General features: G+C 36.8%; 2 protein-coding genes across 2 annotated transcripts; one reads left to right on the top strand and one right to left on the bottom strand.

The window, feature by feature from the left end:
• The first annotated feature begins 1,086 nt into the window (after positions 1–1,086).
• On the top strand, positions 1,087–1,713 carry LOC140877337 (uncharacterized). The gene has a single exon (XM_073280874.1). It carries the CDS (start codon positions 1,087–1,089, stop codon positions 1,711–1,713), a length of 627 nt encoding a protein of 208 aa, XP_073136975.1.
• A 4,843-nt stretch (positions 1,714–6,556) lies between these two features.
• On the bottom strand, positions 6,557–13,273 carry LOC140884645 (homeobox-leucine zipper protein REVOLUTA-like). Its single transcript, XM_073291468.1, has 20 exons — positions 12,899–13,273; positions 12,546–12,798; positions 12,054–12,314; positions 11,561–11,720; positions 11,132–11,217; positions 10,928–11,018; positions 10,748–10,843; positions 10,541–10,654; positions 10,388–10,471; positions 10,129–10,284; positions 9,975–10,049; positions 9,636–9,742; positions 9,353–9,521; positions 8,999–9,187; positions 8,809–8,889; positions 8,586–8,720; positions 7,658–7,992; positions 7,457–7,562; positions 7,193–7,342; positions 6,557–7,083 (listed from the first exon to the last, which is right to left on the bottom strand). Exons 3-20 carry the CDS (start codon positions 12,281–12,283, stop codon positions 6,934–6,936), a joined length of 2,514 nt encoding a protein of 837 aa, XP_073147569.1. The 5' UTR covers positions 12,284–12,314; positions 12,546–12,798; positions 12,899–13,273; the 3' UTR covers positions 6,557–6,933.
• Between the last annotated feature and the right edge of the window lie 392 nt (positions 13,274–13,665).

The following is a 13,665-nucleotide window of genomic DNA, read 5'->3' on the forward strand; positions in this document are numbered from 1 at the left end:
AACTGGGGTCATAAAACGTTCTAAACAGGGGGAAAAAAGATTCTTATCAAGTCGGTCCACCAGTCAATCCCGACATATGCAATGTCATGCTTCCGAATATCTAAATCAGTGTGTGAAGAGATTGAGCGGGAGTGCTCAAACTTCTGGTGGGGAATGAATGAAGTTCGTAAGCGTATGCATTGGAAGTCTTGGAAGCACCTATGCAAACCTAAGTGTATGGGTGGTCTGGGCTTTCGTCACCTGGAGACTTTCAATAAAGCGCTCTTAGCAAAACAAATCTGGCACATTATTGCTGCTCCGGACTCTTTGGTGGGCCGAGTTCTAAAAGCTAGATATTTCCAACACCAAGATATTATGGCGGCTAAGCTTGGTAGCAATCCATCCTACATTTGGAGATCGATTCTTTGGAGTAGACCTTTGCTTGAACAAGGCCTTGGCTGGTGAGTAGGTAATGGGGCGAGTATCAATATATTTCAGGACCGTTGGATACCGAGAATCCAAGGTCAAGTACCGCGGTTGCAAGTGCAGAATCAATGTAGGTTGGTGAAAGATCTTATCACGCATGACAGTTGGAATGGGGTGAAGATACACCAGATGTTCCCTTCGTATATTGCTCAAAGGATCTTATCTATCCCACTTTCTACATCTCGACAAAAGGATTCCAGGTTCTGGATTTTTGATTCAAAGGGTAAATATACTGTGAGGGATGGTTATAAGGCCGCAATTGGTTTTTTTGATCCTCCTGCTCATAGTTCAAAAAATCATGCTAAAGGGTGGTGGCAATTCTTATGGGCGCTTTCGATCCCTCCAAAAGTCAGGATATTTTGGTGGCGTGCATTACATGATATAATCCCTACCGACAGGAACCTGCAAGCTCACCATGTTCTGGTTTCTGGACTATGCCCTCTATGCCATTCGAGTTGTGACTCGACGCCCCATGCTCTGTTCTTCTTTCTTGTGGTTCGACTCTGCTGGAAAGGGACTAAGTTCTGGGCTCTTTTGAAACAGACCAAACATCTGGCTGGCTTGGATATATTTGGTTGGATGAAGGAGAACCTTAATAGATAGGAATTCAAATTGTTTGCTATGCGCACTTGGGCCACGTGGAGTGAGAGACTTAGTTTGATTCATTGGAGTGAAACGCTTTTGAAAGATTTCCAAACTGCCCAGATGTCACTCATTCAGGATCGACTACAAGGCTTGGAATGTTCGTCGATTAAGTGGTCTGCTCCACCGGTTAATTGTTTGAGGATGGATGTCGATGCGGCCTATATAGAGAGGACTGGACAATACGCTTTTGGAGGTTTGATTAGAAATCACCAAGGCCATCCTTTATTAGTGTTTGGCCGAAATCTGGATAGGCCTCTTTCTGTTACAGCAGCCGAATTGTTTGCTATTGAAGGCGGGCTTCGAATTGCTCGAGATCATGGTTTTCAGGCGCATCAAGTTGCTTCAGATTCGCTCCTTGTAGTGCAAGCAGTCACTCGTAGGGACGAAGATCATAGCTATGTTGGCTCTATTGCGCAAGATATTCAACACCTTATGGAGTCACAGAGACATATCAAAATTATGAATTCTAGGCGATCGGACAATACGGTTGCTCATTCGATCGATGCTTTTGTTATTTCTTCCTCAACCCAATTTGTATGGGAGCCGAGAAGTTTTCCTTTTTGGTTGAATCATCTTGTAACTAATGACATTTCTTCATCTTAATAATATTCATTACAGGATTTTCTCTCAAAAAAAAAGTTTGAGGGACTGGAGTATCAAAACAAAAAAGTTTGAGGGGCGGGATTTAACATTAACTTGTATAAGGGCACCCACAATAAGTGGGATATTTCTTCTAAATATTTGTGGGTCCATCATACCACATCATCTATCCAATATCTCACCTTTCAAAATATCTCACATTGTACAATCAAATATCTCACAAACCAGATATTTGTGAACCCCACTATTATTTTAATTTTATTACTATCCATTTACTTTTCAATTGGTATAAAATGTTATATGTTGTTTGGCTACTCCTTTTATTGCAGGCGTGCAGCCCAATATCAAATTGCATGCTTGCAATGCCCGTGCGCATGAACATGGCATGTGGTAGTCGTATTTTAATGTGAGATTACACCACAGACCCGATAAATCCACTCAATCTTTTTCTTTATGTTGAAAATTTCTTTCTATATAATTTCAGATATTATTGTCCACAAAACTCATTAAGAAACACAAGTATTTCAATAACAACCATCCATTTTATGTAGATGATTTAAAATCAATTTTTTCTTTGGCTTCTGCTGGTAAAGAGGACTTCAAAATCATCCATTTCATAAACAAATCATGTACATCAACATACTATCAATTTTTTAAAAGATTTTTACAAGATTTCAACAAATTATCATACTCTATACTCTTTAAGCTCTTCAAACTAAACAAAAACCAAAAACAAAATTCTATATTTGAAATTGTTCAAATCAAGTTTGAAGTCTAGAAATAACCTGATCAAGTATAAAAATAAAGTAATTAAATTGAAAGTTTTTCTATTTTTTATGTATTATCATCATTGTTATTTTCAGCAAAATATTTCTTTCTTCAGATGATAAGTTCATCTCGCAATACAACTTCAACCCTCATTTTCATTTGTCATTTATTTAGCTTAGCTATATCAAATCTGAATTCTCTATGGCCCTGCTTGGATTAGTGGATTTGGGCTGATTTGGATTTCGAATCCACAGCCCAAATCCATTATATCCACTTGGCTAGCCCATGAATTTGATATCTCAAATTTGTTTATTTGGTCGATTGATTCATGCCTTAAAAAATTAGGGATTTGAATCCATTCTTAGATCGGCTCATTTGAAATCTTCTCATTGCTCTCTTCTTTTGTTTATCCCTCCGTGTTCTTTTGTGAACTATACATAGCTCTCTGTAGATCCAAGTTCAGTGGTGGCGGGGCTGATGTCGAATGCGGAGGGAGCTAACACTGCTTCCAGTGCACTTGATGTTGCCATCCACTCCCAGGAAGATGCTCCAGAGAGTATTTCTGCTTCAGTTGATACAACCGCCTCAGCTCATCCGCTTTCTAATGGCAACAGCAACTCTTCAGGTGAATTAGGGTTTTATCATTTTTTTGTCTTTAATTTTTTAATAATTGAGTAAATGAATGGTAAGAAAGATGGAGGGAGTAAAACTTTTGGTGAGGTTGTGTGATGGGAGCTGGTTTTTTTATTAATGTCGACATGGAGTAGAGGGGCGAGTTTTGTTCGAGTGAATACGGTGCCTCCAAAAATTCTGAATTCTGAGAAGATTGAGGCTCCTTCGGGTTCGGGGTTGGAAAGATCGAAAACTGAGAAGCATCTTCCCAATGCTGAGAAGCATCTTCCCAACGCTAAGAAGCAGAGACGTAATAATATACTTGCCGAAGAGGCTGCGCAAATATTTTATTACCGAATATCAGTACAGCAGAAGGTAAGCATTATTTGCATATTGTTGCAGCTTGCTTTACAAATTTTGCCTTCGATTATTTCTGACAGATTCTTGATTCTTGTTATTGTTGATGAGTGAATGTTTTATTGACGGATAACAATATCCTTCACTTTGATATTTCTGGTTTTAGTTTGATTTGTTATTTCTTGTTTTAGTTTGCTTCGAAGGCCTATGGATTGAGGCCATATGATAAAAAAAATGTGAAGGCGAAAGCTCTGGTTATTATTTGTGTTGGTAGAACTAATGAATGGGTTTTATTTCATGACCAAAGAGGCAAGATTGGGTTTACAAATCATCAACTTTAAATGGCTTTTGTCCTTTGTATCCAAAAATAAATGATGTGGTAGAAAGCTGATGATTGTGATTTAAATATTGTAGAAGACATCTGGTGTGTTTTTGTGTTAATTTAGTAGGATTTTGTTTGTTTCCTCGCAATTCTTGGGTTTGATGGATAGGATACCTACTTTTAGTTGCTTCTGCTAATGTTATGTGATCATGCACCTTATTCAAATAATTAATCACTTGTATATATGCCAAATATTTATCACATCTATCTATATCATCTATTTATAATGTGTGTTGATCTTGATTAAAGTCTAGAAGATTTGGATGGCTCATCTATTCTGCATACTCTTTTGCCAGGATAGCTTTTGCCTTTTGATTTGGTATGAGTTTTGATTTGTAGTTCAATTCAAAGATACTTTGAAAACATATATAGTTGTTTCTTATTTAATTCAATTCATATGCTTAGAATCAAACAATATTATAATGTTGTAGATGGAAACACTAATCTGAGTATGGCTAAATAGCCGTGAAATAAATTAAAAAGTGTTGCTTTAAGCTGTTAGAACTTTGATATGAGAGTGTGCCACTTTGGCATGAACACTTACCCGTTGTTTTTATTACCTATGTTTTCAGGCTTTCCTCTACAAACATGGAAAGGCTTATCTCTTCGACAAACTGTAAGTGCTCTTCCTTTACATTGTAAATGTTTGGTTGAATTCTCGGAGGTCAATATTGCTGAAAAATTCAACTCATGATTCATCTGTTGATTATCTACTACGTGTTGTTAATTGGAATAATGCTAAAAATATATTATTCTTTTTCATGGAATGTCTCGAAACTTTTTCAGAATCTTTGTTGCTTCCAAATTTATTCTATCATATGTCTTGCATATGTGATTTCTCCATTAATCTGGAAAAAACGAGATTTCAATAGTTGCGATTTTGGGTCATAAAACTCAGAAGTGCATTAATATCCCCAGCTGGCAATGGGAAGAATTTCTGTAGCAATCCATGTTCAAATCATACTAGAAACAGAGTATCAAGAGTGCTAAATACACTGCGTCGGCTTTGTAAAGAATGTCATGAAAGGTACTGGGAAACATGTACAGAAATGCGGTTTGTAAACAATGTCATGAAAACTACATGTATGAAAAATATCGAGCTCGTCGAAGGATTTAGTAGTTGAAATTTTCTCGTGTTTTCTTTTCTAAAAACAATTGTTTGAAATTTATCTTATGAAGGTCTTTTGTATTATTTTTTTTATTGTTCCAACATATTTTATCATTATTTTTTTGATTAATATATGTTACTAAATTTTGATTTTATTGTAGAGTTATTGCACGAAAATATATTTTTTATGTTACTTGAAAAAGAATTGGAAGTTTAAAAATTATAATAAGTTATATATTTGTTTTTTTAAAAAAAGCATAAATATTTTTTTTAAAGTTTATTTATGTAAATTTAGTATTTAATCCAATTAAAATAAATAAAATTTAAATTTATATTATTTTAAATTGAGCATAGTTATTTTGTAATCATAATACTAATTTTAATTTCAAAATATATAAAGAATAATATATTAAACTTTTCTATTATTTGAAATTATTAAATTTTTTAGTCAAGCAACTAATCAATGGATTTAAAATTTCACTTTAAAATTCTATATTATTTCAAGCAAGAGATTTAATAAAACAAGGATTCAAATCAATGAATTTTCAAATCCATTTATTTGAAATACACTCTCAAATTCAAATGCATCCATCCAAGCACAACCTATAATTTTTCCGAAAGCAAGACGAGTCGTTTTAACTATTTGGTAGTAACATCCTTGTCTATGTTTTCAGCTTGAAAATTTTTGCTTGCAGTGTTGAACGCGTGCAACAATTTGTACCAAATCACTTTTATAAATAAAAAAATTTCAAAACGTTCAATGTAACCAGATCACCTACTTCTTAATCTTAATTACAATCATAATATACTTAATTAAAACAATGTTAACTAACTAACAGCGAAAACATACTACACAGGGTTTACATGTTATTCAATCCCAAGATAGTAAATAATTGAACTATTAATAAATACAACACAATCGAAACTAATGTCTGAAATCACACTAACAAAACAAAACCAGATACCCTCATGTTGTTGGTATTGTCACCCCCAACTCACTGATGCTCCCCCAAGTTCATCCAGCTTAAGACCTATCCCGTAACGATGTGTATGAAGCTATAAAAACACTTAATAATATCCAACGCAGAAAGCTACACGAAATATACATGTAAAAAATATAAAAGTTAAAAAGTTAATTGTTTCACAAAATTTGCGAAATCATTTCATGAATCAGTTTTATGAAACGGGTCTTCTATCCGAACCGGTTGATAAAATGATATTATTTTTTATGTCAAAAATATTATTTTTTATTTTAATTATAAATTAAATCGACATGTACTTTCACATATCTAACTAAGTTGCCACATATCTCAGACTCCGACAAAGCAAGAAGATTAATAGTGGGTGTTGCTACGAGGAAACAGTAGTATAATAGTAGAACTCGTGTCTTACGAAGCATGTAAACTAATGGTGTACACATTGATACTCCAATAACTTAAAGACTAAAAGTCCAACCTTCAAAGTCATATCTAAACCCATTTGTTTAAACTGACTATCGAGTCTATTGAAAATTTGGATTTGTTAGCCTAGCTAATTTGAAATATATTTATACAATAATACATATGAACACTGAAGAGTGAAGAGTGAGAATCAAGTATCAAACAAAATTTTGGTATCAACAAAGGCTCCAAACTATATTCGATCATTTCACGAATCCGGTAATTTCGAATACAAAGCCAATAAAAATCCACTGAGCATGCTCAATTCTAACATGATCCTGTGATAGCACCAGTTTCTTAAGAAGTAAGAAATTCATCTACAGCTCAAGAACACTGCAGCAGCATAATTTACATGGAAAGATGAACAAATTTAACGACCAGTTTGTAAGAGAAGGAACTCCCCTGTCGAAGCGATTTGGACATTCACACGAAAGACCAGTGCACGAAAGAGAAGGCCAGGCGGTGGACTGTCGGAAGCGATTTGGACATTCACACAAAAGACCAGTGCACAAAAGAGAAGGCTAGCAGGCAGTGGACTGTTGAAGGGATTTGGACATTCACACAAAAGACCAGTTCACGAAAGAGAAGGCCAGGCAGTGGACTGCGCTTTCTTCAGCCACAAGCACTTTCCACACGATGGCTTGTTCGTATGAGATATGACGACCCATCATCGACATACAGATGCCACCAGGCAAGTAAGCAAACCCCTGCAATTGATTGTGGTTATTGTCCAAGTTTGCAGGAATTTTTGGTTAATAACATGAAGAAATTCCTTCCCCGCCTCCTAAAAATATCATGTAAATGAAGCCAAATCACCTGTTGCATGATCTTAGCAAACTCTGAGAACAACGCCTTGCAACTGCAATCGTCGAATATTTTCTCTAAAGTAATGTCTTGTAAAGCAACCAACGTGGTTTCCAGCATGTCTAGCCCGGCCTGGTTTGCAAATATGAATACAGGCAGTGCCTGCTACACCAAAAGAACAACATATTGCAATTTATTCATCCACAAGATTCCGAGTCTGTGGAAACCACGCAATTCAAAAATATATAATCATCTCAAGTAAATAAAATTGTTTGCCTTCATCGAGTAGCATAAAATGGCATCTTGGTGATGCCAAAGCGTTTTTAATACAGACTCATCACCGATAGAATCGACCCTCAGCAACTCGGCCCCGACATGGTATCTACAACCAAGGGAAACAAATTCATGAAACATGAAAACAAGAACCACCGTATACATCTAAACTTCAGAACCTCAAGCTCAAATAGTTAGCAATACCTGTAGCTCTGGCAGATCCAATTTGCAAGAGTTAGTGCTTCTGGAGATCCTGACGATGGCATCGGTCCTACTGTTGAGCGTGATCCCGATGAGTATATAGCTGTGGCAACTCTCTGCACTGAGGCAATCACACTACGAACATACTGGCGTGCCATAGAAGCAACATTGTCCTGTAAATTGTTTTCAACTGGAAATTGGAAAGCAATAGTTAATACTGATCGTGCATTGTGAGGTGTCATTGTGTTTTCTGCAGTATGGCTTGCTGCTGGGCCGACTTCGAGACTTGATGTGAGATCTAGTGTTTTATGTGTGGCCAATTGATCCTGCGAGTCACCCTGCCAAATAGCATTAACATTCATTTCAAGTACAAAACTATCATTGTGGCACCTACTCATGTACTCGATGATTTCTAACAAGTTATCAGAATAAAAGATTATAATGGGAACGCTGCAGATGCATCTCCCAAATTATTTGTCATAAAAAAATTCCCTTGATATTCATCATTGATGTAAGTCACCCTCCCATGAGCTCAAGATTTTAGGAAAATGGATTTATAGATGCCAATCATTTGTGATAACAGAGCATACAAAATTGTCCAACATGTTTCTTGGATACACGCAAGCTCGTCTAATGTCATCATCAAAAGGGCCTAAAGACAGAAATTCATGAGAAAATCTAGTTGCAAGTGAGGAGTTTTCATTCTTTTTCTCGACATTGTCACTTCTTCAAAGATCCAATCATATGGGAAAAATTGTAACCGGCTCAATACTTGTTATTATGTAACTTTGTCTTGCTGTTTGTGATGAAGCCACTCAGGAGAGACAGACTATGAATAGCAAACCAAGATATCTAGTATATTGGGAAAGCCAACAAAAAGAAAGAAAAAAATAAAGAGGGGAAATTTGAGTGAGAATGCTCTGAACTCAACTGATTTTGATTCCAGTGGAATTATACGTAAACCAGAAGGCAGCAATGGAAAGTCATCTGGAAACATGTCATCAATAGGTGCAAAAAGGAGCTCGGAGCAGGCTCCTTCAGCACTCTCATCAACTCCACTGCACATCTGTACGTAAGAACCGAATTACAACATTCTAGTTCAATAATTTCAAACACAAGTATATGAATCGTTGTAAAGAAACTCAAGACAGCACCTGTAAAAGGTGAATGTCTCCAGACATAAAAGAATCTTCATGGCTGAGTGACTGCCTCTCCAATCGTACAACTTCAAGCATCTGCAATAATAACATTACATCATATTTTCAACTGTAAGTTGACATTGCTGTCTGGTGGTAAAAAAAAGAAAGCAAAATACAACAAATGTTGCAATGCAAAAAATCATACTTCTTCGTGTTCAATTGTGTGGCCTAATGGCATGATTATTTGGCTTCCTGTAAATCTTGTAGACCTCATTCCTGGATTTGCACATGTATTTGCTTTCAAGGAGGCGGCAATATAGGCATCAACATTAAAGTCGGCCCACTCCGATCGGTGCTCCCTTAAAAATCGAACCAGCACTGCTGGAGAGACATTCTGACAGGAAAGGAGAAAATTATAGTTTCGGTTAGCAAGCTAAAATTTGTTTATCCGAGCACATCAAAGTTTGGCATAGCAGATATAAATAAAGCATTTAAAATCCATCCAAAATAAAATTACAGAAAAATTAGTGGCAAATAATTAAACAAGATTGGCAAGTACCTGAAGCAGCATGGATGCTTTGGCACAGACCACGCCTCCAAGAAAAGTACTTGAACAAGTGCTCAAATTTTTGGCGGAATTAATGGCAATTGCCACATCTTCAGCACCATCACAGTTCAATAAAGACCAACCATCATCGTTGTATCCATTTACGGCATTATTGAAACCTCTACACAGGTGAATCAATTAATTTTCAGATTTCTATTCACAAAATGGGATACAAAAGCTGTAAAACTGTTCTGGCATGCAGTAATGATTTGTGAGAAATATTGAAACAGATTACCTCCTTAACCTCTGGCTGAAAGTTCGCAAAACAGCTGGTTGTCTGCCAAGACCATATACCACTTCACCGCTGGTCTCCTGAGCTATCTGCCTAATATATCTCAGTGCCTGCTTTTTACAGTTACGTTAGAATTAGGGAGAGGAGAAAAAAAGAAAGTAAATAATCACGGTAGGGGAAAAAAAAACCCAATCATATTTTGAGACTTAATCACCTCGTAATCAATGGATCATTTCAAGTAAACAACTCGAGTTTAGTTAGAAGAAACAATTTTATGGCAACTCATGAGGCAACAGTTCAGAGTCAAATCATCAACATAAAAGGCATACAAGCTGTACACACCGCAATAGTAATTTTTTGTGCAACGACTTTTGATGATTCATAAAGAGGCCGCAGCACCTCAGGCACACTCCATGCCTGGATAAAGAAAAGTGTTCTATCAAATTCAAGAAATCTAAGAAAACCTAGTGGTGTGGCATTTAAAGAAGGATAAAACCTCTAGATTAAGGTGATCCACGATGTGAACAATCGACCCTCCACCCTCACATGGCCGAATCAAAAATCCAGATGGAAGCATTTCAGCCCTTACAAATTGTGAAGCTGCAGCTGGGTTAGGGCCTGCGCCAGTACCAGAAAGAGACCTCTCACAAACCTTCATGTAAAGGCAGAGAAGAAATGTCAAGATCAAATACATACATCATAGGAGTTCTATAAATAAGGGGCCTCGAACATCTAACAAATTCGATCATTCATACCACGAGACTACCATTCTCCAAGGTGGTTGTGTATCTCAGAGTCCAAAAATCACGAGCAGGAGTCAGAGAAGTTGGTGCATATGTCTGAAATCAAGTCTTCTTTAATGTCAGACCTGAATAAAGCTAAATAAATGACGAATTCAAATCATTCACCTGCATGTACAACAGTTCGATGGTTCCTCCATTTCCAGCCGAAAATACAGTGAAAACCTCTAGGCTCCGACAGTCACGGAACCATGATGGGCGGTCTTTAAGGATCTCAGCAATCTTTCAAATTTTCAAAATTTTTCCGTCACAACAGCTTCACACAACTTCATACGATACTTGAGACATGGGGAGGGAACTAAATGGTTTGCTCACCTTTGTAGGCTCTAAGCTCACAAGACCACAAGCTCGAGCCGCCGCTCCACTACAACTCTGTGAAATGGCAAATATCCCAACCGAATCCGGACCAGGCTGTCGGCAATATAAAATTTGCATATACCACTCAGTTTCAGAGTCCATAAGAAATTGCCAAATCGTATCTTAAATGACTCTAACCTTCATCCCAGGCATCTGAACCCAATCAACAGCAGTTCCTGTAGCCTTGGAAAGGAACTCCGCCAAGGTCTCCTCCGCAATAGACTGGAGTCTAAAGATAATGCGCACAATTATTTAAGACAAATTAACAGTTACTAACTCCGGTGGAAGCTTCTAAACACTCAAGCATGGAACAGGGAAAAAAAAAGGCCTTTGATCAAGTACCCAGCAGGATTGCTAGCATCTCCGAGAGAGTGACGTGGGGTGGTGACTGCTGACTCACAGCTCGCATCAGTGGCTGCTAAGGAAGTCTGCAGAGTAGTAATGGCTTATGACAACGACACGTGCGTAAAAAAAACAAAAAAACATTCCCAGACAAAATGATTAACAGAGTTGAAATACCAAGTTTAATCTAGAAAAAATAACATTCATATGAGAAGAAGGGTAAATATTAACTCAAGACTTCTATCTGCATTTCTGTCAAAAAACTAAATAATATGCGGGTGCATACAAAACTCGTTGAACTATGTGCTGATTTTCCATACATCATCTTACATCTATTGCCAACAATACAAAAAAATCACCAGTGATCTAAAGAACACAATCATGGGAAAATGTGCAGCAGCAAGTAAGCAGTGGAGGAAAATTACATACACTATGCAACTGTTGCCGCATGTAACCATTTTCACATACAAGCTGCGACACCTGCTTCTGGAGGCGATCATTTTCCTCCATCAACAGCTTGTTCATGGCACCCAATTTTTTGTTCACACCGTGAAGTCTCGTTGATTCTTTCCGTTGCTTCTCTCGGCACCTATATTCATTCATTTCTCATGTTATTAAATGCCCGTTTCATCCTCAATCATTTCCAAACAAGATGATCAAATCTAGACCTCATATATTTCCTTTTTTTTTTGAATTAATAGACCTCATATATTTCAGTGTTACATTATACATATAAACAGTAGTAACAACTAACAAGTTGAATAACATTTAAACTCAAAATTTTAACATGTTCTAAAAAAAAATCGACAATACTAAAATTTTCACATTCTTAACCACGTGCTGAAGAACAATAAAGCCAAAACAAAAGGGGAAAACTAGAAAGATAAAATACACTTCCACCCCATAAATCTTAATCTCCTACCTGCGGTTCTGGAACCAGACTTTGATCTGTTTAGGCTCAATGTTGGACAGAATAGGGCATTCTCGTATGAGCTGCTGCCGGCGCATAGAACTGGGCTTGGGGCACTCTGCATAGACCCTCTCCAAGGCCTCCACCTGCTCCACCGTATACCGGACATACTTCCCAGAATCAAGAAGTTTGTTTATGCTTCCACTGCTACTCTCCACGTGCTGCTGCGCAACCATGGCCATTATCTTCGAACCCAAGAGCTTTTTAAAACCCCTTAGAACAAAAAACAGACACTCATCAACACTTCCCAAACAATGCAAATCTTGAACACACTGAGCTGATTTAAATAAGAGCTGACACTGCTTCTCTGAAGCAGACACGTAAAATGAATAATGTTTAACAATCCTCCGAGTGAACTCAGAAGGCTAAAATGAGCGATCTTGATTGAGGAAGAAGATTCCTGGACACCTTTAGATGCTTGAGAAACACACTGCCACCACTTACCTTATAAAAAGAGGAACAGCCAAAATAGCTCCACTAAAGCTGATCGGCCTTGTTTAAAACATACGCAAGCGGACAAAATAATCTGTTACTTTCTTTGATTTTCTCGCCGAAGAGACAACCCTTCGGTGAAGCTGCTTATGAACCGCTTGGCAGAGATGAAGTGACCCTTTTATAAATACTGTTTTTAGCACTTAAACCACCGGCGTTTCACCACATGGAAGATGAAATCGTAGATTTCTGCCACGCATAACTCCTGATTATTACACAAGGCAGCAAATTACAAGTGTTCTCATCATTGGTCACCTTTCTTTTCGTGAAATACTAAAAATAAAAAAAAAGTTTTAACGTTTCACCTCCTACAGCATTCCAAAATGCAAGCAAGAAAATTCTCTCCACCTGATCTTAGAAATTTCAGGATCCCACTCTAAATTCCAAATGTTCTGACACAGGTGAGGAAGACAAGTAATTAACCCCGAGTTCAAATGGGTTCTTCAAATTCTCAAAACCCCTCCAGGTTCTTGAAAAAAGCTAAAAAATTGTAGGATTGAACTCTTCTCTTTCGCCCAAAAAGCCAAAAAAGAGAGAGACCCAAGGATTCAGTGAATTTTAATAATAATATAATATTACAGCTTCACAGGGGAAGAAAATTTCCTGCGATCGATGCTCCAATGTGCTAAAGGGGTAGTGCGTAGAGCCAGTGTAGACTGTAGAAAAGTGGAGGAGGGAGGGTGAAGCTCGAAATTCGAAAATGGCAGCAGTGTTTATAGTTACAGACTTTTATTTTATTTGGATCATGTAAATTGCATTTTATTATATTAAAATTCATAAAATATACAGAAATTCAAAATTAAAACATTTATGTATATATATATATTTGTTTTTTTGAAAGAACATTTTTATATTTTGATTCAGCTTATATTCCCGAAGAATAAAGAAAACTAACATAAATATAAATATAAACCTATCAAATCGAGTCTGTCTATAATATTTTTTTAATATGTCTTGCGAAACCGATATTTGGATTAGTTATTTTTTTAACACCGATTAAAAATAAAGTGACTTTTTTTAAAAAAACAAAATTATTGGACATTTTGAAAGTTTATTTAATAAAAGATTATTT

The sequence above is a fragment of the Henckelia pumila genome, chromosome 2 (assembly GCF_033568475.1).
Source record: "Henckelia pumila isolate YLH828 chromosome 2, ASM3356847v2, whole genome shotgun sequence".
NCBI classification, from domain to species: Eukaryota; Viridiplantae; Streptophyta; class Magnoliopsida; order Lamiales; family Gesneriaceae; genus Henckelia; species Henckelia pumila.

Coding starts and splice junctions, on each gene's coding strand:
- LOC140877337 (XM_073280874.1), top strand. CDS start 1,087: ATGCGCACTTGGGCCACGTGGAGTGAGAGACTTAGTTTGATTCATTGG.
- LOC140884645 (XM_073291468.1), bottom strand. CDS start 12,283: ATGGCCATGGTTGCGCAGCAGCACGTGGAGAGTAGCAGTGGAAGCATA. Junction 11,019..11,131: donor GATGCTAGCAATCCTGCTGG/GTACTTGATCAA, acceptor CATTATCTTTAG/ACTCCAGTCTATTGCGGAGG. Junction 10,655..10,747: donor TGAGCTTAGAGCCTACAAAG/GTGAGCAAACCA, acceptor AAAATTTGAAAG/ATTGCTGAGATCCTTAAAGA.